The 23906-nt window shown below is 31.4% G+C and overlaps 1 protein-coding gene across 3 annotated transcripts; it reads left to right on the top strand.

The window, feature by feature from the left end:
- The first annotated feature begins 253 nt into the window (after positions 1 to 253).
- On the top strand, positions 254 to 18668 carry LOC146532628 (uncharacterized). Of its 3 annotated transcripts, none has more exons than XM_085195661.1 (29): positions 254 to 509; positions 775 to 879; positions 971 to 1155; positions 1430 to 1738; positions 1832 to 2039; positions 2227 to 2394; positions 3703 to 3828; positions 4520 to 4672; positions 5003 to 5131; positions 5218 to 5370; positions 5480 to 5605; positions 5728 to 5880; positions 5990 to 6115; positions 6238 to 6390; positions 6500 to 6625; positions 6748 to 6900; positions 7010 to 7135; positions 7258 to 7410; positions 7520 to 7645; positions 7768 to 7920; positions 8233 to 8361; positions 8601 to 8756; positions 11980 to 12120; positions 13294 to 13424; positions 14372 to 14920; positions 15191 to 15379; positions 17304 to 17560; positions 17686 to 17865; positions 18092 to 18668. In XM_085195661.1, exons 1-29 carry the CDS (start codon positions 443 to 445, stop codon positions 18546 to 18548), a joined length of 5187 nt encoding a protein of 1728 aa, XP_085051787.1. In that variant the 5' UTR covers positions 254 to 442; the 3' UTR covers positions 18549 to 18668. The 3 variants fall into 3 exon arrangements, with proteins under 3 accessions (XP_085051787.1, XP_085051786.1, XP_085051788.1); XM_085195660.1 differs by having other exon boundaries at positions 255 to 509; positions 11977 to 12120; XM_085195662.1 differs by lacking the exons at positions 7520 to 7645; positions 7768 to 7920 and having other exon boundaries at positions 255 to 509; positions 11977 to 12120.
- Positions 18669 to 23906: the final 5238 nt, after the last annotated feature.

Genomic DNA, 23906 nt, shown 5'->3' with positions numbered 1-23906 from the left:
TTTAAAAAAGCATTTTAAATTTTCCGTTAATGTAAAAAAACAACCATCCATCCACGATGGAGTACCAGAGTAAACACTTTGAAGTGGGTATTAAGAAGACCAATTAATGTTATAGATTTATACGCTTGATACAATTCGTAATTGATATGCATACCTCATAATTATTTATTAAACAAGATAACAAATTTATCAAATTTCCCTGCAACGATATCAATCGATAGATTGGCAGTTAATAATAGTCATCACATTATCTGATAAATTCATATAAGCAGACACGATTGTAGTCATTACAAGGATAGTTTTGTATACGTTTTTATAAAAATCGTCGTCTTTATTTACATTAATTGTCTTACTAGTGTTTTAAAAGTTAGTGTTGTTTTACTTAATAAAAAAGTTGTGTCTTATTTATTCGTTATAATGTGATTTTGGTGATATATTCAATATGGAACCATTTCGACACAGTATATTGTTTTGTGTAGTCGTATTAGCATATCTTCATGTTGCAAAAGGTAGGTACTTTCAGTACTTTTCTATATTGCCTATATATGATATCAAATATGGTGCAATGAGGCACTAAAGTAATTTCTAATATCCTCTTAGCCTCTTACCACTAAAGTAATTTCTAATATCCTCTTATGTCTATCTGATGATTTTCTTGAATGTGAATCTTGCAAGATTATATTTCAGGCAAAATACTCTAAAGATAGAAATATATTTTTATTAGATACTCGCATACTTTAAGTGGATTTTATTTTACGACGTAATATTTTTTAGCTTGCTCCATCGAAAACGTAACTAATTGGTTTGCACCTGTAAGTGAATCAATAATTGACACACACAGAGGTATTATATCTACAAGACAAACTTCAAATATCCAAGGTTAGAATGCAAATTGAATATAAGTGTACCTATATTATGGATTAATGTGAATAATGTAAGAAAAACATTAATACTTGTATTTAATTTACAGAAATAACAAATATTACTCCCGGAGAGGGCCTAAAGTCTGGACCATATGTCACATTAGAATTAGTTAATAATAATCTCATACTTTCTACAAATGATAATTTTCAAAATTATGAAGAAAATGAAACTGCTTTAATGTTTACTTTAACAGTACAATTTAGATGTTCAAGCGGGTCGACACAGCTTTTGGTACGATATTTCATGTATTTTATACCTTTTATACCTACTGTATTTTAAAGGAGTCCATTCCACCTCAGCATCAGCATTAGCCGCTCACTTTTCTTTGGCGGTTAAAACCGGGCTTAACTATGGATGGGATTTGTCACATACTATAGCATTTATTCAAAATATCATAAGATAAATCTTCTTTACATTACAATATGTTTAAATCTATTCAAAATAGTACGTGTTTTATGTCTATCTCTGTTTCATTTCATATAAAGGATTTCTTTATCACTTTTAGGTATTTACTATATCTGTCAACGACACAAACAACAATGATCCTCAATTTATGCCAACCAGCAATTATGAATTCACAGTGGCTCCACCATTGCCACCAGGGTTCCTGATAACGGATTGCGTTAACGATATATTAGTCAGAGATATAGATCTGACAACCGAAAAAATTGATTTTGCTATCCATGGTAGTTCATTATTTGAAATAGCTTACGACGAATCATCCTCGATCCCAAAAGAATTTAAAGCAATCTTGAAAACTAATACGTTTATAAGATCAATACCAGAACCAATAATCCTTACTATTAGTGCTACGGTAATATTTATTTTTTGTATTATTTATATACGAGTTAGTTAATAGAAAGATTAGTTTACTTAAGTTATATTTAAATTTTTATATGTGTTTTAGGATGTAGATAGAACTAATGATCCTCCACGTACTAGAAATGCGACTGTGAAAATTTTGGGTAACACCGAGTTTGAGTTTCCGGATGATCTAATTTTTTCTCAGACTTTTTATTTGGCGAGCTACAGTAGGGAGAAGGGATTTGTCCTTCAAGACAAAATTTACTTACGCCAAGGATATGACGCACAAGTTAATTTTACATTCCAATCAGGTAATTGTTTAATTACTTTATACATATTATATTTATGTTTAATTACATTTCATTATATTTATTTATAACATAGTACCTTCATTTTTTATATTTCTTTAAAATATAAAGTTTACCTAAAAATAATTCATTTAATCAAGAGAAAGATATTAAAGTACAAATTATACTTAAAATTAGTTTTTTTTTTCAGAACATTCACAGTATTTCGAGCTAGATACCGACAACAACGACGTTTCATTCATCTCAAAAGATTTACCTGAAGAATTATATGAGGAAAGGCAAATCTATATCGTTGTTAAAGCAGAAAGAGAGCATACGAGTGGCGCTACTGCAACTGTTATTTTACAATTACCGTACGGTAAGCAACAATTTAATACAATGAAAATTGATGACAATAATGTATATCATTAAACTAAACTAATTTATGTTTAAAAATAATAAATAAATGAAAAAGTCGTTTAGTAAAAGAATATATGTAGTTGAAACAAATTGAAAGGACGAATACCACAATTTTCTCAATATTTCATATATTATACTTTTTTATAAATTATGTATAGGTAATAAAAAAAAGATTTTTTAAACATATTGGATATTATTACACTATAACAAGTATTCAAGCATTCTTATTAAATCAAAAAAAGGTATGACTTCCTATTGAAAAACTTTTTGTGAAGCCCTAATAGGATTACAATTGGGAGTCATTATCATTGAGTTCTGTCATACCTGTCAATTAAATGGAATTCTAAGATAAAGGAATTTCATTTGAAATATTGGACCATTGCTACAAATATGCTAAGGTTTTATATTATAAATTGTAAATTTAATATTTCTCTATAACACTGATATTTTTTATAAAAATCACAACTGTAAAAAAGAAACTACATATAACTTAGACTTATAAATATTTAGTCTTAAGTACGTTATTTAACGTCCTTGTTTTAATTAGACGCCGTCTAATCCTGACTGACGTTGATGAAGGCTATATCGTTACTAGATTTTGGGGATTTATTCCCTTCATTAACATTTTAATTCCCTATATCGATTCTACGCGTTACGCCTTGAGCTCCGTTGTAAATGAGGAATTGCCTTAATGAAAATGCTGATTTTCTATTCTGTGTCACCATACAAATTATTTAAATTAAATATAAGTCTATTAGTTAAAGCTGGGGGCATTTACTTATTTATTAATTAATTAATTATTTATAGTAATTTATTCTCACGAATGAAGAACGAAATCAAAGCCAGTAATTTTTTTTTTCAATTAATTAACTTCCTTTCATATCTTGTGAATCCTTACTTATTATGAATATTACTCGACTTTTATTATGGATAACTATGAATTTTACTTTTATATAAAACTTTTAGTTCATTGAAATGTTTTAGGCCTAACGTACATTTTTCAGAGGATGTAAGTTATTTTTTTTTAATGTATTTCGTCAGCATAAACTTAAGTTCAAATTAAAAAATAAAATTTCCTAATCTAACAAATGCAACCCTAAGTTTAACTTTTCAATGGACTATTTGCTTATCATCAGTTACATACAAAAATGTTGAAGCTATTTCATACTTTTAATGTAAGGAAACATTATTAATCCTACAAGGTAATATATGAATGTATCTTAATTTTAATTAAATAAGATGCTAAATATTGTTTTTTATTCTATAGAATCAGTGGGTGTTATAGAATCTTTTGATAAAGCTCTTTATAATGGAGAAGTTAAGGGTGGAATTGTAAATCACGAGACTATCACGATTACAGGATATAATGGCTCTGATGTTAAACTTTTTGGCGGTAAGAATTTTTAGAAAATATGTATTACTAAAAAATATAATCCAAGTATCATAGATTTATTATATTTTAATGGTTAAATAAATTAAATCAGCTTGCTGTATTCCGTATAAGCAGGGTAGGCAGAGGGAACTCAGTGCTAAGACACTCCCATTTTCCGGCTTTACCTCGACACCAGAGCGGAATGAAAATATAAATTTAAATAAATATTTCATATCGATGAGTGGGGATCGAACCCATAACTAGTTACGCTTACGACTTCGCGTTGACTTTATATATGAAATAGTAATAAAAAACAGATTTATTTACATAAATTTTTAAAAGTTATGTCGCCGAGACTTCCCGGTAAGTAATCAAAGGTACTTGTGTTGGGAATGACTCGCTTCTTCCTTGGATACATTTTTACTTAATCATGTTCTATTACAATTGCTAAATAGTCATAAAGTTTCCGTAACTCTCAAAGATTAGATTTTCAGAGATTTCAGAGATTTATTGACATGGCACAAATAGAATCTGAAAGCTAGAATAATAAATATTTCGAAAATAATTTCTTTGTTGAATGACTAATAAAATACCACCACCTATAATAGCTATAAAATAATTAGTAAAGTAAAGTAAAAGTATAAAATAATTAGTAAAGTAATAGTTTGCATAACAAAAGCAAAACAGTAATAATGTGCACATATTTTTTTAGAGTACGCTTCTATATTTGAAGCTACCTTATTGGATGATAAAATATCTGTTTTGCCTAGAGAGGCGGCTACCTTACCGACCGATATATCGCACACTGCTGTCACTCTAGAGGCAGGAAGGGCAAGAGCTGTTTTACTGTTAAAATTCGTTTCAGGTTCGTTACATCAGTTTTTAAAAGAATTATTATAAGCAATTATATTGAACTGAATTGAATTTTTAAATAATAGTAAATTTTACTTTAGGAATATATAGTAGGTAATCCTACTAAATAATATTCTATATTATAATTGACTTTATGTGCCACTCACTTTATGGAATGAACATAATACAAAATATGTATATAATTTAGATAGCTCCTCTGGTGTTATTCATAATAAATGAATTCTGCGTTATAATTATCATTTTAAAGAATATTTTTCTTTATTTTAAAGACAGTTTTCCTTAGATCTCAAATATTGATAACTAGAATTTTTATGTCCTACAGAATCGGAAACTGAAGTTATTGAAGAATTTGATAATATCCTTTATAATGGCCAAATAGAAAATAACATTGTATCGCATGATGCCATAACGTTAACCAACTTTACCGGATCAAACATACTACTTTTGGGTGGTAAGTATTATACTCAATAATATTAGTACTCAATAATATAATATTAGTAAATATATTGAAATTAATGAAACATTAATTCGTAACAGATCATTCGTCTCTGTTTGAGCCGTCATTGTCAAATGGTGTGGTGACCGTGCAACTATCGACGACTGCATCTATCCCATCTGAGCTCGCTTACATAACGCTCATATTGCAAGCGGGACGAGCCAGCTCTGTGTTGTCGCTAGGCGTCATTTCAGGTACGATTTAAACAAAAATAAAAGAAATTCTAAAATTTTACGATAAGAATAAAATAATTAATATTTATCCCTTAAGCAATTTTTTTATATTTTATAATATTTTGTATAGGATCCGGAGCAGTCGTTGAATATTTTGACAAAGTACTTTACGAAGGAAAATTAGAGAATGGTACCGTGTCCCATGATGTTATTACGTTGTCGAATTTCACTGGATCTAATATAGTTATTTCAGGGGGTAAGAATTCAATCTAATCTTTCTAATATTTTAAAGCAGTTTTTTCGTAGTTCCAAACGTAGAAATAATAGTTAGACTATATTTAAATGGCTGAAGTAATTGTTAAGTATAATTCGTAACAGATCATGCGTCTTCGTTTGAAGCGTTATTGTCAAATGGTGTGGTGACCGTGCAACTATTGAGGACTGCATCTATCCCATCTGAGCTCGCTCACATAACGCTCATATTGCAAGCGGGACGAGCCAGCTCTGTGTTGTCGCTAGGCGTCATTTCAGGTACGATTTAAACAAAAATAAAAGAAATTCTAAAATTTTACGATAAGAATAAAATAATTAATATTTATCCCTTAAGCAATTTTTTTATATTTTATAATATTTTGTATAGGATCCGGAGCAGTCGTTGAATATTTTGACAAAGTACTTTACGAAGGAAAATTAGAGAATGGTACCGTGTCCCATGATGTTATTACGTTGTCGAATTTCACTGGATCTAATATAGTTATTTCAGGGGGTAAGAATTCAATCTAATCTTTCTAATATTTTAAAGCAGTTTTTTCGTAGTTCCAAACGTAGAAATAATAGTTAGACTATATTTAAATGGCTGAAGTAATTGTTAAGTATAATTCGTAACAGATCATGCGTCTTCGTTTGAAGCGTTATTGTCAAATGGTGTGGTGACCGTGCAACTATTGAGGACTGCATCTATCCCATCTGAGCTCGCTCACATAACGCTCATATTGCAAGCGGGACGAGCCAGCTCTGTGTTGTCGCTAGGCGTCATTTCAGGTACGATTTAAACAAAAATAAAAGAAATTCTAAAATTTTACGATAAGAATAAAATAATTAATATTTATCCCTTAAGCAATTTTTTTATATTTTATAATATTTTGTATAGGATCCGGAGCAGTCGTTGAATATTTTGACAAAGTACTTTACGAAGGAAAATTAGAGAATGGTACCGTGTCCCATGATGTTATTACGTTGTCGAATTTCACTGGATCTAATATAGTTATTTCAGGGGGTAAGAATTCAATCTAATCTTTCTAATATTTTAAAGCAGTTTTTTCGTAGTTCCAAACGTAGAAATAATAGTTAGACTATATTTAAATGGCTGAAGTAATTGTTAAGTATAATTCGTAACAGATCATGCGTCTTCGTTTGAAGCGTTATTGTCAAATGGTGTGGTGACCGTGCAACTATTGAGGACTGCATCTATCCCATCTGAGCTCGCTCACATAACGCTCATATTGCAAGCGGGACGAGCCAGCTCTGTGTTGTCGCTAGGCGTCATTTCAGGTACGATTTAAACAAATATAAAAGAAATTCTAAAATTTTACGATAAGAATAAAATAATTAATATTTATCCCTTAAGCAATTTTTTTATATTTTATAATATTTTGTATAGGATCCGGAGCAGTCGTTGAATATTTTGACAAAGTACTTTACGAAGGAAAATTAGAGAATGGTACCGTGTCCCATGATGTTATTACGTTGTCGAATTTCACTGGATCTAATATAGTTATTTCAGGGGGTAAGAATTCAATCTAATCTTTCTAATATTTTAAAGCAGTTTTTTCGTAGTTCCAAACGTAGAAATAATAGTTAGACTATATTTAAATGGCTGAAGTAATTGTTAAGTATAATTCGTAACAGATCATGCGTCTTCGTTTGAAGCGTTATTGTCAAATGGTGTGGTGACCGTGCAACTATTGAGGACTGCATCTATCCCATCTGAGCTCGCTCACATAACGCTCATATTGCAAGCGGGACGAGCCAGCTCTGTGTTGTCGCTAGGCGTCATTTCAGGTACGATTTAAACAAAAATAAAAGAAATTCTAAAATTTTACGATAAGAATAAAATAATTAATATTTATCCCTTAAGCAATTTTTTTATATTTTATAATATTTTGTATAGGATCCGGAGCAGTCGTTGAATATTTTGACAAAGTACTTTACGAAGGAAAATTAGAGAATGGTACCGTGTCCCATGATGTTATTACGTTGTCGAATTTCACTGGATCTAATATAGTTATTTCAGGGGGTAAGAATTCAATCTAATCTTTCTAATATTTTAAAGCAGTTTTTTCGTAGTTCCAAACGTAGAAATAATAGTTAGACTATATTTAAATGGCTGAAGTAATTGTTAAGTATAATTCGTAACAGATCATGCGTCTTCGTTTGAAGCGTTATTGTCAAATGGTGTGGTGACCGTGCAACTATTGAGGACTGCATCTATCCCATCTGAGCTCGCTCACATAACGCTCATATTGCAAGCGGGACGAGCCAGGTCCGTGTTGTCCCTAGGCGTCATTTCAGGTAACATAAAAATCTTTTGATAAAATTTATCTAAATTTTTTGTATTAAGGACAAAATAAAGGAGGATAAAATTTGGCTCTGCTCAGCGGAACTGTCTTCCGAGCCGGTAAACAATTTTCGTAAAAGAGGCTACAAAAATTTTTGTTTAGTTACTATATGGATACACTATTATTTACTTATTTTTTTATATATATAAAAAAAATGTATAGAACTTTTTATTTAAAATTTTAAATTGTATATTGCGGTTTTCGTCTTTTTTTTTAATTAACTTGCACACATTTTCTTCTATTTACTTTTTTTTCTTTCATATAGGATCGACAGTTGAAGAAGTGGAATCTTTCAATGAAATTCTCTATAGTGGAAAATTTGAAAACGGTTCGATGTCTCATGACACTATTTTATTATCGAATTATAGCGGAACCAATATTTTACTAACGGGAGGTAAGTAACAACTAAAATATTACAAATTTATTTATTATCTTCAAGAAAATCAACATTTTAACATAATGCCGCTACAGCCCATTTTGTCAGATACTTTATTACAATTACTATAGAATTACAATCACTATTATTACAAGAGTGTAAAAGTGTAAATCGAACTAAGAACTATTACAATTTAACAACACTTATCAACTGTGTTACAATAATGTTATAATTAAAAACTTATACATTTTTTTTAGATTACGCCACATACTTTGAGTCTTCTCTTACGAGTGGCGTCGTCTCTATAAGAACTATAACACCACCTACTTTCCCGGTTAACCTAACGCATACAACTCTTACGCTGAAAGCTGGTCGAGCTGAAGCTGTTCTGCTGCTAGATATAATTACATCAGGTATGAGTTTCCTGAAATATTTTTCCATTTTTCCAAAATTCATGCACTTATGAAATACTTACATATACGAGTATAATTATATAAACATTTGTTCTCAAAGTTTTTTTTGTACTCCATTCAATGACATCAAAAATATGAATAAATCACTCAGTATTACAAAGTAAATTTTCTATATCCACCAGAATCCTTCACATCGCATCGTATGAGGTTTTCTTCTTTTCTACTATACGAGCGCACTTAAAATTCAAAGAACACTTAAAGCGATGCATATTTATCGTTCTCCTCGCGTTTCTTCTTTTACATAGCTGATAGTAGGTTAGATTATATTTTATTTTACGAATTTATTAACTTGAGAGAGGAACCCGTATTTTTTATTGTAACAGATTCGCAGCTCTGTTATCTTCAGCAGCGGTCTGTTATTTTTTCGTGCTTAAATTTTCTGAGCAATCTCAATCTTCGCCCTAAACGTGGCTAGAATTCATAAAAAAGAAGAACATTAAAAAATCGATTCTAAGGACCAAGTGTTTTGCTTTGGGTAAAATATTAGTAAACTTACTACTAATATTTGAAAAAAGTGTTTGTTGTTCAACTATAATATAATAATATTTTGTTTAAATATTTCCCTCATACTTCATCAACTAAGAAGCTACAGTAACACACTTTTTATTTTCCGTAGAACTCTCGATACTTACGATTAGTAACTAGACCGGGGAAACATGTATATTTCAAATATTATTATGTCCTTGAGGATATGTGTTTTTTTTTTTAATCTAAAATTATTATTACTAAATACTTAAGTCATAATAAAACAAATTTAACACATATTTACAAAACAAAGTAAAAAGCGATGCAATCCTATATCTTATAAAACAAAGTCGCTTTTTGTGTCTGTCTGAACTTTCTAACTCTTCTTCTTCTAAACCACCCAACGGATTTGGATGCGGTTTTCACCATTAGGTCGAGTATTTCTCAGGGAAGGTTTATGTATAGTTTATTATTTATACATTCTTATGTAAATTAACATAAATACGATAAATGTGTATAAAGTCCTACCCGCTGAGAAACTTTGGCGCATGCGCTGCTTTAATGGTAAATACTACATGAAAAAAATGTACTGGAGTATTGTTCCTCTTAATAAGATCTACAAAAAAGTCCGCGATGGTATATTCGTATCTTTTAAGAATAACGTGTAGTGATCATATTTCTGTCTAAAAATAGTAATTTCAATATATTTTTTATTGTGAGGGATATTTTTCCATAATGGTATTAATCCTTATCCTTTAAAATACTTTATTAAATTTCTACGTTAAACGAAGATAAAATTTGCTTTTTAAACTATTTCGAAATTGCGAATAGTTTTAGAGGAAAACGCATTTAATTATTGACACATCACGCCGTTCACACATCAACTGCATCGAGTCAAGTTTCACTTATCCCTTACTCTCAGCATATAAATAAGTATATTAGTTACGTTGGCCATTTAATGTAAATCAAAACTGTCTTTTCTGTTTTTCATTTTAATAAGTACTTTAGAAGTTGTTACAATATCAAAAAATCCTTGCTGCGAAACGCGCCTCGCGACGTTATGCTTGTACAAGCGAGTCCGCCGCGCCCGCCTGCCTTACACGCATCGGTGGTTCAGTGGTAGAATGCTCGCCTGCCACGCGGGCAGCCCGGGTTCAATTCCCGGCCGATGCACTATTTAATTTTCGTCACAGGCAGCCACGTAGTGCTTGCTTTTCATCAGGGACAGAATACCCTCTTCAGCATTAACCACAAGCTCGAAAAAAAAAACCCGCCTGCCTTTATAGCAGCGAAGATTTAGATGCGTTTGCACGTATTGGATAATTCGAGTTGAATGTATTATTTAATGTCATTTAACTATCTAAAAATAGTAATTTAAATATATTTTAATAAGTACTTGAAAAGATTAGTAGCACAGATTTAAAATTACGGTACCTACTAAAAAATCCTTGCTGTGTAAAACAATTGGAAAATCCTTATTGAAACTACGAAAATGCGGGTTGTATTAGGGTTTAATTAATTTTCACATTATCTTAAGTGCTTTGCAAACATACATTATATGAATAATCCAGTAGTAAAAGCGGGCGAAGCCGCAATAGGGTCGCTAGTATACCTATAAATAACAAAAAAAAACAATAACAAGCCACCTCGTATCGTCATAGTTTTATATAACACATATATATGTGTTATATAAAATGATGACAACATTTTTTAATATATTCATAATATTTAAAATAATTTATTGCAAATAACAAATAACTTTTAAGCGTGAAATCAATCGTTATTTATTATGTCTAGTCATACTACAATTTAATGAAGTGATTAAAATAGTATGGCATGCAATATAATAGCTTCATTTAAAAATACAATCATATTAATTTTGTAATAGAAGAAGTATTTTACATACAATAGTTAAAGATATGAAAAAAATCCCTACCCTATAAGAGATTAAAGAATTAGTGAACTTTAGATATGAATTGTTGTTTTCATTATCTGCGTTTCGTAGTATGTAATTGTTTATTATTTTAATCAATTCAATAACACTTCCCTTACTTGTATATAGCTTATCAGTTTTAGATAATATCTCATTGTACAAGAAAGTACTTTATTGTTTTGTTCACATTTATATAGCATATAAAGGTATATGTAGATATGCCTGGAAAATTGGAATTTACATCATTTTTAAAAATTTTGAAAGATTGAAATATGTATATTTTTTTATTGTTGCCGCATCTTTTTGAGACTACAGAAATCGTATTGGCAATATTTATATTTTTTCATATAAAATCACATACGACCAAATAATCTCCCAAAAAAATATTACTTATTATAAAAAAAATTAAATATTACAAGTACGAGTATGCAACAACACGTTACATATCGTTTAAACTTTCATATGGACCTACTGAATTTCACGGTCCATGAGGCGAATAATTTTATTTCAACTTGAACGAGCAAAATGGCCGCACATACCGCAGGAGCTTTATTATGCAACATTTGAATTTCAGAAGTAAGAATATAAGAAAACTAATATAAGCACATTATTTGGTCAAGCTATTATATATTAATATTGTATTCTTTAAGCTATTTTATACAAATATTTCTGGTGAATGAAATCACAAGCAAAAAATTTTGCTCTTATAATTGTATAGGCGGTACAATTATAAAAGTAAAAATTACATATTAAAATTTTCAGAAGATGAAAACCAGCCTTCTATAACGTTCAGCTCACCTTCGTACTTCTTTTGGGCTGATGTTAACCAAATAGGTGCCGTGGGACGAATTCAAGCTACTGAAACAAATGGAAATACAATTATATACTCCCTTAACATAAATGACGGTAACTATAGAACTTTTATTTACTTTTAATAGACAACCGGATAAGACATTGTTAGACAGAGTACCCTCTCTATTTCTACTTATTGCATTTTTCTCTTTATCGCTACTATCGTTATTACTCCTTCTCAGATTTCGTAATTGTTGGGACACTAAGATAACCATTTTTTTTCTAAAGGGAGGGAGTCATTCAAATTTAAATATTAAAATAAAACAATAAACAAATTAAGTCTTCTCCGTAAACATGTAAACTTTTCACATATAAATCAATATAATCCTCCTGAATATAATCCCTCAAAAGCGTGAAAGGTATTAAGCAAATAGACCGTATTATTTTCCTATGGCAAAATATATTTGTTTTAATGTTAAATATAAATAGCTACTAACGGTACTGGGCACACACTCAGATAGTATTAAAACTAATGAACATAATTATTAATCTTTAGTACGTTCATAACTATTATATACAAATTATATTGAAATTTTAAGAGTATAAATTTTAATAAGAATAGTTTGTATGTCGTCGTGTAGTACCTGTAGTACCTGTAGGTGCAGTTCGCAAAGGATAAACTGAGCTTTGTGTTGAGTGTGTTCCAAAAAGCAGAGCCAGAAAAATAACTTTTAAAAATCAAAATTATTATAAGATATCAGTTTGTTATAAGTTTCTTTTGTTGAATTTACTAATCTGGAGAACAATTTTAAAAAATCTATTGAATTTAAAAATTCAGTTTGTATTACGTAATTTATCGATTAATTAATAACTTTAATCGATTTCATACAATCCACCATACCTACGATCACAGTTAGCAACGTTATCTCAAATACTCACAATGACAAAGAAATCTGTCCTAAAATCTCTTTGTTGAAAGAAAGAAAGGAATTGCAATAATGTATAATTAAACAACATTCACTACAATTATACATATTCTTGTAATGTTAAAATCAAGTCCAAAAATGTCCTAAACTGGTTTTGAAACAGTAAATAATCGAATTAAAATCTTTGCCCCTTTAATTAATTATTAATTACGTATGCATGTATTTGTATTGAGGATATTTTTTGAAAACGTTATTTTGGATTGTATTATGTGAGATGGAAGAAACATAACTAAAATAAATTAAATCTAAATCTATAATTATAATTCAATTTATTTATTAAATATTATTAATACTTTTCCAGATCACCTCAAGGACCGTATTTCTGTAAATAATGAAGGGAGTATAATACTATCAGAAGTGATTGATATAGGTCTTCACAGTTTTAGTGTTACAGCCACTGCACAGAATAGTCAAGCTAGTGCAAGTGTTCCGGTAAGCAATTTTACTCCTTAATTCCATATTCACATTTTACTTTAATATGTTATTTATTATAGTACTTTTTCTTACACATACACATACAGGGTAGACAGAGGGAAACTATAGTTAAGACACTATACCACCACGATTGCGTCAGTTTCTTTTCTTTCTTTTTACTTTTTTATATTTAAATTTATTTGTGTATAAAAATAGCATAATGCTAGTAAGTGTACATACTTTACCCAAAGTGATTAAAATTGAACCTGTTACTATATTGTTGTATGTAAATATAATGCAAATCTCGACAGTGTAAATCGCACGCGGTCATGTATCTATGCGGATAGTAATCTGTGACAAGGGATTGTCCCAGAACTAATCTTGTAATAATTTAGCACTAGCCTAAACAAATAAATGTCCCTTTACTACAGCCGAAATTAATCTTTCCGTGTGCTGCATTTCAATTTTAGCATTTATGTCAATTTTTGAGGCCGTCTGTTGTGTCAACGGGGCACAAAGTGTGTAAACGCGACTGGTTGTGGGTTCGATCCCTACTCGAGGAAATTAAATATTTATTTCAATGTTTATTTTCATTGCGTTAAGGTGTCGAGGCAAAGCGCGGTGCTCCGCAACTCTATACGCAATGCCTCGAAAAATTCATCGGAAAATGTTGAATGGAGAGTTTTCACACTAGGTTCTCTCTACCAACCAACATAATTCAAATATTATCCTATATACTCATATCTAAAAAAATATAATTTAAGCTAAAACCTTTAGGAACTTATTTTAAACAAAACAGAAATGAAAGCTGTTGGATTTTGCGTTTCTTTTCATAATATCATACTTTGTTTTGTACTAATATAGATTAAGTGCTCTGGTAGTTTTGTAACAAAAATATTTTATATAAATTTAAATTGCAGTGACCTAAAAAGTTTTAATTTTTTTTGTCTTGTCTGTCAAAATAGGTATTAATAAGAGTTGACGGTTTACCAGAATGCAAGGTGGGAAACGGTTTATCACCATTAATAGTATTAGAACGACTTGAAGAGGAGCCTCATCAAAATCTTGTTACTTTAAATCGAACTGAATATCAAGACTGCCATTACATTTTGTCAAGCATTTGGCCAGAGGACCAATCATGGCTGTACGTGGACGAGGACGGCTTACACACCACGGCCATCGACCGGGAAGACAAATCAATCGCGTTTATGACTTTATCTCAAATCCAAGTGGAATTAAGGCTCCATTGCGACAGTGATGAAGTACCGGCCACAAGACGTTCATTAACTGCAGAGAGTCTCGAACTGAGCACTGATAACTATGGCTCTAATAAATGGATCTTGGCCGATACCATTGTCTACAATGAAAGACGTAGCTTTGTGAATCTAATCGTCATAGATATCAATGATAACTCGCCTATATTTATAGGGAAAGAAAATGAGCCTATTTACATTGGATATCCGATACCGGAACTTGAAGAAGCCGTACTACCTCGTGCACTTACAGAATTAAAGGTATTTGAGGATTATTTTTAATAATACATATATCGCTAAGTCGGCCTCCATAAATAAAATATTTATTATTTATTTATTAAATGATTTAATACTTTGTTTATTTACTCTCAATATATTAAAAAGTAGGTTAGTTTTATTAACAAATGTATGTCTGTATATATTTTTTAACTATCATGAATATATTAAAAAATGACAATTCAAATATAATAATGATTAAAATACAAAAAATTCAAAATACAAAATTTTTGGCTTAACATAATAAATGTACAGGCAACCGACGCTGACATTGGTGAGAATGCAGCGCTTGTCTATTCGAGCTTGGAAGACGTTCTCGCTGTAGCACCTCACACGGGCTTGGTGCATGTACGTAACAAGGCGAAATTGCAAAATAACTCACGCCTCACTGTATATGCCACCGACCAGAATGGGAGAGGCCGAAATGGGTCTTTGGATATTGTGGTAAGTAGACCACCGATATATACCTTCGGAAATCTTTTTTAATATTCGTTATCGTCTCACAGCAAACTTTAAAATATATTTTGATCAAATTTTGCAAATAGATAAGCGGATATGTAAATTTTTCATGATATTTTTATATCAAGCAAATTTGTTTTGCAACTCTTTCAATATGAATGGTTTATAAAAAGTTGCATTTAGGTAACTTTTTATTTTATAATTCAAAGAGACTACTTTTTGGGACTACTTGATTAACATTATTTATACATTTTATCTTTATCTAACTGTCACTCCCCTTAATTAAATAGTGTATACTAAAATTGGAGGTGATTTGCCTGACCATTACTGTAAAGTGTAGTTCGTAATATTTAATGTAAATATTTTTATCATCCCACACTTTTGGCACCTTGCGAGATGCAGAGATGCCATTTTTCAATAAAAAAACATGCAGAAGTTCTACTATTACACAGCAGTTCAGTTCTACATCATTATGTAGAACTTAACTGCATGATTCACTTAACTTACTTGAATTATTAATCGTCAAAAAAGTATATTACATACTAGAATGCCAGTACATACTCGAATAATACAATTCTTAAAGTAAATAAAATAAATAAAATCAACAAAATTTAGCGACTTAATTCTTTAACGACGTGCAAATTTTGTATCAACATTAACCTAAACCAGTTCTAATAGCGGTAAAGCCAGTTAAACCGACAATATTATACATTTTTAAATGTTGACAAAACTTGTTTTTGTGCCAAAAGAGACTTACCATGAACGTCAGCTTGACCCCACACGATTGTGCCCCTTAAATGTAATTAGGTATAAACTAACATCTGTGGGAGTGGACAATGGATGTCACCAAGGTAATAAAAAAAGATAAAATGTAACGTAGACGCATGAGATCTAACTGGGTGTGCCCGATAGCATTGTCTTATATCCTGTTCATCACGATAAAAAATTTACTGTTAAACAAAATTCATAATAAATACCGAGGTCTTTATAATTTATAAATATGATAAAAATTCGACGGCTAAAAATGCATATATTAATAATTTATCAAAACTGCATTAATCAATTGGTGAGTGATATCTATTATTATACACTTAAGTAACTTAAAAAATAATATATTGAAGGTTAAAAATGCGTGATCAATCTAATTTTTCGCTTGTCAAGTGCTACTGTGTCTTGCATTTTATATGAAATTCAAAACGTATATAAACGCATCTGTTGTTTTAAGATTTTAAGCCTGCTTGAATTGATCTTATATGGTACACAATAGAATTTAGCAATTTTAAGTTTAAGGATGGCAGTACCTATTCTTATTTGTTTATTTGAAATAAGGTCAGTTTTACAAATAGTTATTTGTTAATATCTAACTTAATGGATAATTGAGAAAAATGTAGTTGTATGAAAATTATTCTAAAATTATCTCCTAAAATTTTTTGCCAATTGTTTTGCAATTCTTTCGAATAAATTATTCGTGCAGTCTTAACAAGAAATTTTCAATATTATAAAAAACATATTTAAAAACAAGAACACATTTTAATAACGCAGTATTTTTTTGTTTAACAAAAATAAAGAATAAAAGAAATAAAAAATATTGTTTACCAACTTTTACGTGGCTGACCTCTGTTTACATATCATATTTGTTTACTGTCGAGTTAACAGATTGTTTGACACTCACTGTTCCTTAAATAAATATTATTTACCTATATTTTATTTTTTGTTCTTTCCCGTGTATACTAGGGTAGGCGTAACGTTGGCTTGGTGGTGAGTCATTTCTCTTTCGTTTTCCTTTACCAGCTAAGACAAATGAAAATAACTTAAAATATCCCTCAAAATGGGGATAAATATACGCTAGCTAGCTAGCTTTTACACACAGAATAACTTAAAATTATAATTTTGATTTTGTAACTTCCAGGTAAAACTACTTGATAAACATCAAATAGCTGTATTGACTATTAGAAACTCATTCTTAGATGATGAAAATTTAGTTATGGCTGATATTAGTAATGCTATAGGGTATAACTTGAAAGTGTTAAGAGCTGTGGTGGTTTCTGATAGCGATGAAGATTCAGCAAGGAAAAAACGTGCAATAGTTGAACCTGGTGCATCATTGCAGCTTTATGTTTACGGATTGTTGGAAAATGAACCTGTTGATGTCACTAAATTGACTAAGTACGACATAAACAATTTACTAATTATTATTTTTTTATTTTATCAGTGTTTTTTTTTTAATTTATTTAAATTTCGTTAATGTAACAGCAATTATAAAGGTAAAAATTATGTATTACTATTTACAGTGATATAACCAATAGTAATATAGCAAGCGTTGACATAGCAAGAGCGCTATCGCTACAAGAACATATTGAAAATATTGGAGAATGTGATGCACATACCGGCCTTTTAGCTGCTACCATAGTCCTTGCAGTTTTATTATTTCTTGTAATTTTGGCCATACCTTTATGGTTCTTCTTGAAATGGTAAGATATATAGATATTTATAATTTTTTATCTTCACTCACGTCCTACACTATTAGACCGTCGTCGATACATACTGAAATATAACATTATGTTTCCAAGTAATACGCTTCCATATCATAAAACTGATGGACTCGCCAGGACGATTAAGATAAGGAGAAAATTCTTTTAAAAGTATTTTGTTAAAATTTTGTTAACTATTTTGTAATTATATATTATTTTATTATAGGAGGAGAATACAAAACTATGAACAATTCAGTGATCGCAATAGCTTAGCATCTCGAGACACAATTGATAGCCCTAAAATTGAAAGCATCACAAAACCAAGACTAAATATAGAAGAACTGAAAAGAAGCGAAAGGAGACTGCAAGAAATGCTCGATATACCGATTCAAGATGTTAGAGCGGAACCCGAAAAGGATTTAAACATTCAAAAAGAACCACCACCCGTTCCAAGCTCAACAATAGTAAACTTTTCTACACCTGAAATGCCTATAGTTATACAGTCTATCGATAAACTAAAGGACAATAATGACGAATCAGACGACAATGATGAATTTGGAGAACAAAAACAAAAGCCAAGAAAATCCGTTGTAACATTCAATGAGAACGTAGAAAAAATTATACATTTAGAAGATGGTATTGAAGACAGCCCCGATCCAGAATACGAGATTTTTAAATTTTAAATAATCAATTATTTCCAAACTTACATGAATATTCCATTATCCCGTACAATGTAAATGTAATCGTTTTGTTTAAGAGAGTAAGTTTATCAGTTACTTTATTTCAATAAAATCTTAAGCACATATGAGTAAAATTTCCAGGTCATTGTCCTCTTTATGAACGGCCCTAAGATAAGATCGAGTATTCAAAAAAAATATGAGTTTCGCCTAATATTTTGCGAAACCGTAAAGGTGGGCGTAGAGAGCTTTAATGTGATTTATAAACTAAACTAAATATAAGCAAATTCTTATACAATAAACATACATATGTAGTTGCAAACACTTATTTAAAAAACTAAGACGTTACACCTTGCAAAATTTGTTTACATTCATGTCAAACAGAATGTCACTTCATTAAAATTCCTGATGAATCCGTCAAAATTTATGAATGTGACATAAAAATCTTTCGGTTTCTTCACATATCGTATTCTAAATTTGTACTACTTTAAAAAGAAATAATAAAGACATTATTAGTATTTAAAATTTTCATAAATACCGTTATACCACGGAAAATGCAAATATTACGACCATACTGGTTTTTTACGGTTATTTTGTGGCTGTTTTAAAATAGGAATTCGATATTTAACAATATCTCTAAATTTCAGCAAAAATATACGTTAGAAAAATAAGTTTGAACTTAACTTGAGCTTTTATATAATATACTTGAAAATGATGTTTAGAAACTTTCATAATTCGATACAAAAGTATATTATTATATAATACGATTCATTATTGCAAGAATGGCTATATAACCAAATAATTTTAGTGATACATTCGCAATGTAACAATGAGATATTAACATCAAATTGGCGGGAGATAACATTTAGGTGGACATGACTGACGATCCTATAGACGACGCCTACACAAAGTTTTTGCACATATAAAATCTTATTTGTTTTATTATATAAATATGCTATGATTATATGGTCGAAAATATAGACCTGTTTTACTTAATTTTTAGCCCATAGCAGCTAATTAGCTCAATGTCTAACTGCAAAAGTAATGGTCCTAGGTTCAATTTTTACATAGGGGAAAAAATCATAATATCGTTTCCCCGATCTGGTAAAATAAATTGTGATATATCCTGCCACCTAATATACAATGTCATACAGCAGAAAGGCACAGAAGAAACAAGTCAAAAAAAATATTTCATAAAAGTAAATTTCTATATGTATGTATTACTTAGCTTAGTAATGTGACTCTTATTACAGCTGTGATTAAAACTTTTGTTATTAACCAGCGACCCGCTTTGGCTTCGCGGGTTGATACTCGTACATCAAAGCTAACATCAAAATTTGAAAAGATTATACACATGAAACGACGTGAGTAACTTTCTTGGTAGCTCGTTACTCCAATTTTATCTTAGCTTCAGAAGTATAAATTGAATTAATGTTATATATAGAACATTTCGGCTAGTCGTGGGATGTGTCTTAATGAGTATGGGCTGTCTTAACACTAGGATCCTAGGTTACCGCATATTACACATAGCAAAGTAGGCAAAGGGAACCTAGGTACCTAATGTTAAGTTACGGACTTCGACACCGTTCGATACTTACCGCCGGTTACCAAAGCGAGGAAATGAAAATATTTCATTTCATAAAGTGAGAACCTACTACCTGTCGCATGCTTGGCCCCTGCGCCACGACCGGCCTGTTATTGAATATAAATTAATTATTTATTACTTATTTACTTGGGATATAATACGAGTATAAAAAATAAATGGTGTGATTACGACCGAATGCAGAACGTAAGCACTTAGCTGTCCTGATTCACTCGTTAATATATTTTATCTCCAATGCTAAGAAAAAATCATAAATGTGTGGTATGCACTTAGTAATATAATATGTGTTGTTTAACAGCTTTACGCTGTGCACGGGAGAGTAGGCAGAGAGTACTGAGTGTTAAGACACTCCCCTCCCTATTTTGCGCGATGGAAGATTCTAGAGATGGAAATTAACGCCACGTTTTTCCTCGACAACAGAGCGAACAAATGAAAATCTTAAATATTTCTTTATTAAAATATTTTAAATATATATTTTTTTTACTTGGTTATTAACAAAAGTTATACACAACTAAATTGTTAAATTTCCATAGATCATGAGGTAGATAATAGGATTATGTAGAAGACTTTTAGAAGTTTCACGAAGCAATTATAAACATGCGACGATCCGTTCTTTTCAATTTCACCCTAAATTACGTTAGCTTTGTAAAAAATAGGATATTATAGTTATACAATATGAAAATTTTGATATTAAAAGCTTGAATGGTATGGTATTGGTTCTTAAGAACGGAATACCAAAGAAACGTTTATTTGGAATATATTAACCTACTAACATTACATTATTTATGTTATTTTTAACCTTATATACCCACATATAGTATTTACTTTTATGTAGGAGAGCAAATATGTGAAAGCCACATCGCTAGCATCTCATCTCCACATTTATAATTCAGTGCTCATCCACATCTGACAATGAAGACTTTCAAGACAAGACAGCGGAGAAAAAAACGTGCCCCGCGTACCGAACTGTCATAATACAAGACATGCTCGTCGATGTACCGACATTGTTTTCAGCTATAAAATTGGTTATTAAAAATATATTTTTTTATAAACTTCATTGCAATAAAATAATTATAAAGCTTTACTTTTTTAATAAAAATAATATTGATATGGATGTCTAATATGATATTTTTTATGTTATTTTATTAGTTTTTCTAACAAGTAACACAAAGCTGAAGGGGCGTTATACTAATACCAATAAAACTAACATCAAACCAGCGTATAAATATTTATATTATTTGGGATGTGACGATGCACAGCATCTGTGAGAGGGCGCTGTATACTTCCCTTTGATTATCCAATGATTTTCACTTCCGGTTGCTGTCTTCGACCAATCAGCGATCGCCGGAAGTCACGTGGTCTCAGGTGGTAGGGCGCCGGAACGTATAATAGGCGACACTACGCTTCTTACCTCATAGCCTCGTTATTTCCCATCAGAGTAACATCGTTTAAAAGTGAAAGTGCTGTGGTAAGTGTAGTGTTGGAGGTGGAATTTCTTCACATCGTGAACCGGATTTCTATATCGGGCCTACTCCTGGAAAGGCCTCCAGCAAAGATGTTCATCCTCATCAAGAGAATTTGCTTTTGTTAAATTCAAAGGTAACAAAATGGACAACGGGTGAGTCATTTGAATCTCTTGTTTAACAAGTATCTACATGCATGTAATACTGTTCTATTGCTTGGTATTATATATACCAATACTGTAGTGGATTCTGAGCTTACCGAACACGGCTGTATTATAACCTACAATAAGGTTAGGTATATGTCTCAGATTTTCAGCAGTTATGGCCCAATTTTATTCAACTAACGGGCATTGCAAAAAGCAAGAGGACTCATCGCTTGTTTAACGCTCTCGGCATAATGTCATGCGATGTAAACGGAGTTTACTAAATAAATCGGTTTTCACCGAGTTTACTTAGTTGTATTATCCATTAATATACTACCTTCGTTTAAATACGATAAATTCGTTAGGAGCGTATCCTGAGCGAGTTATCAAATATATAAAAAATTCTGTTCTCCTCATATATATCAGGGAAGCGGATTATTTAATAGTTGCCAGTTGTCAAAACCAGATGGCTTTGCCTGTCACTCTGACGTGACACCGATCGATGACAATCAGAAATGGGATCGGAACAAGCTCCGGTCCCAACCACCTTATTCTGCGACATATATAAGTCTGTCTATTTTTAGATAAATCTTTTTTATTTATTTGTAATAGGATAATTACTAACGTTGTTGAAATGTTATAATCGCTGGGAGCGTATCCTAAGCGAGTTAACGAATAACAATGGATAAATCTGCGTGGGAGTTTCTTTTGGCTTCTTTTGACAATTGCAGGCGAATACTCGGAAGAACACAAGGATTCGAAGACAATTTCAAAGCCTCCTGGCAGGAAAAGTGTTTCAAACACGGAATATCGGAGGTTCATTTTCTCAATCCTGGAGGAGTGAGGATAAAAGAATTGTGGATTTGCTGCTTATTCATGGTTACTGCCATCGCTGTGAACGTCATAACATTTAGCAATGGGCTCCATAGTATTTAGCAATCACGGGATCTTCTGTATGGCCTCTTCGGCAAAAGTTCTAGCCAGTCGCCTTATCTTAGTTGCCTTAAGAGGGACATAAGGTATGTCCAACTATTTAAAGTGCATTTATCCGTACATTAGAATTTAAAAAAGCTCGGTACTATTTTAATGCTCTCAATTGTACGGGAGGGGGGCAGTTATAAGGAGGCTGCCTCTGAGCGTATCGGAGGCAGTGGCTGATGGTTTGGGCTCCGTAGGCCCTTCCCGGTTTAATCGCGGGAATGCATCTAGCCATTTACCTCCATGCCACCAATAATCCTTTTCCAAGATTATTTGAAGCAGTTTGACCTTCGTCAACCGTACATGCATCAAAAATTGAGAAGCATGCGTTGAGTATGAAACTCTAGCACGTTTAATTATACATTAGCAATTGTCAAGTATCAGTGCATACCGGATATCGGAAGTATGGAGTGAGAACCCGCCGACGGGTAACACAAGCCCAGAACTTAGTACAAGGTGTTGCATGATTGTTAATAATTTTATTTAAATGTAACCGTATCTTCCTGTATACATGGTGTTAAGAAATACGGAGGCTGCCTATGGGTATATCGGAAACGGGTGTAGATGGTTTGGGGGCTCTTTTCGACTCTTTTCGACTTAATAATGAGCATTCTCCATATCGTCTCTGGCTTTATCCAATAAGAATTTTCAAGCGGTTCGAGAAAGCAAGGATAGAAAATAGTTCGACTCACGTTCTACAACTGATAAAGCAAACCAATAGGATATGAATGGTTGAGTAATGGATAAAAAGATGTGTCAAAACTAAATTAAAAAACTAAAATAGCGGGTTCAAGTATTATAAAAAGTCGCCAAAAGTTTCTTTGGGCTAATTTGGCATTACCCTCGTGCAAGTGAGTGCACATCCCCGCGAGTGCCGCGGCAAAAGTATTTTATAGCTGACGTACTATATAATAGATACCGTACATCCCTGTGGTGCATTCGAGTAGCCATCAGAATTGAAGCTGATGTAGTGGGAGAAATCTATAATCCATCTAGAAGAAAAGAATCCAGCTAGAAAATGCGACGGCTACTGATGTTAGTATTTGGAAAAAGAAGTAAAATTTGCATCTAGCAAGAGTAAGAAGCAGGAGAAGGAGGAAAACAAGGCAGCTAAATAATTCAGAAGGCAAATCAAGACCAAATTAAAGTCGCCAGTTGAGCGGCTTATTACTGAAGT

This window comes from Heliconius melpomene, chromosome 13 (assembly GCF_056956725.1).
Source record: "Heliconius melpomene rosina isolate 202511_hmr_F chromosome 13, ASM5695672v1, whole genome shotgun sequence".
NCBI lineage: Eukaryota > Metazoa > Arthropoda > Insecta > Lepidoptera > Nymphalidae > Heliconius > Heliconius melpomene.
The sequence above is the reverse complement of the archived record's forward strand: the minus strand, read 5'-3'. Positions and strand labels throughout refer to the sequence as shown.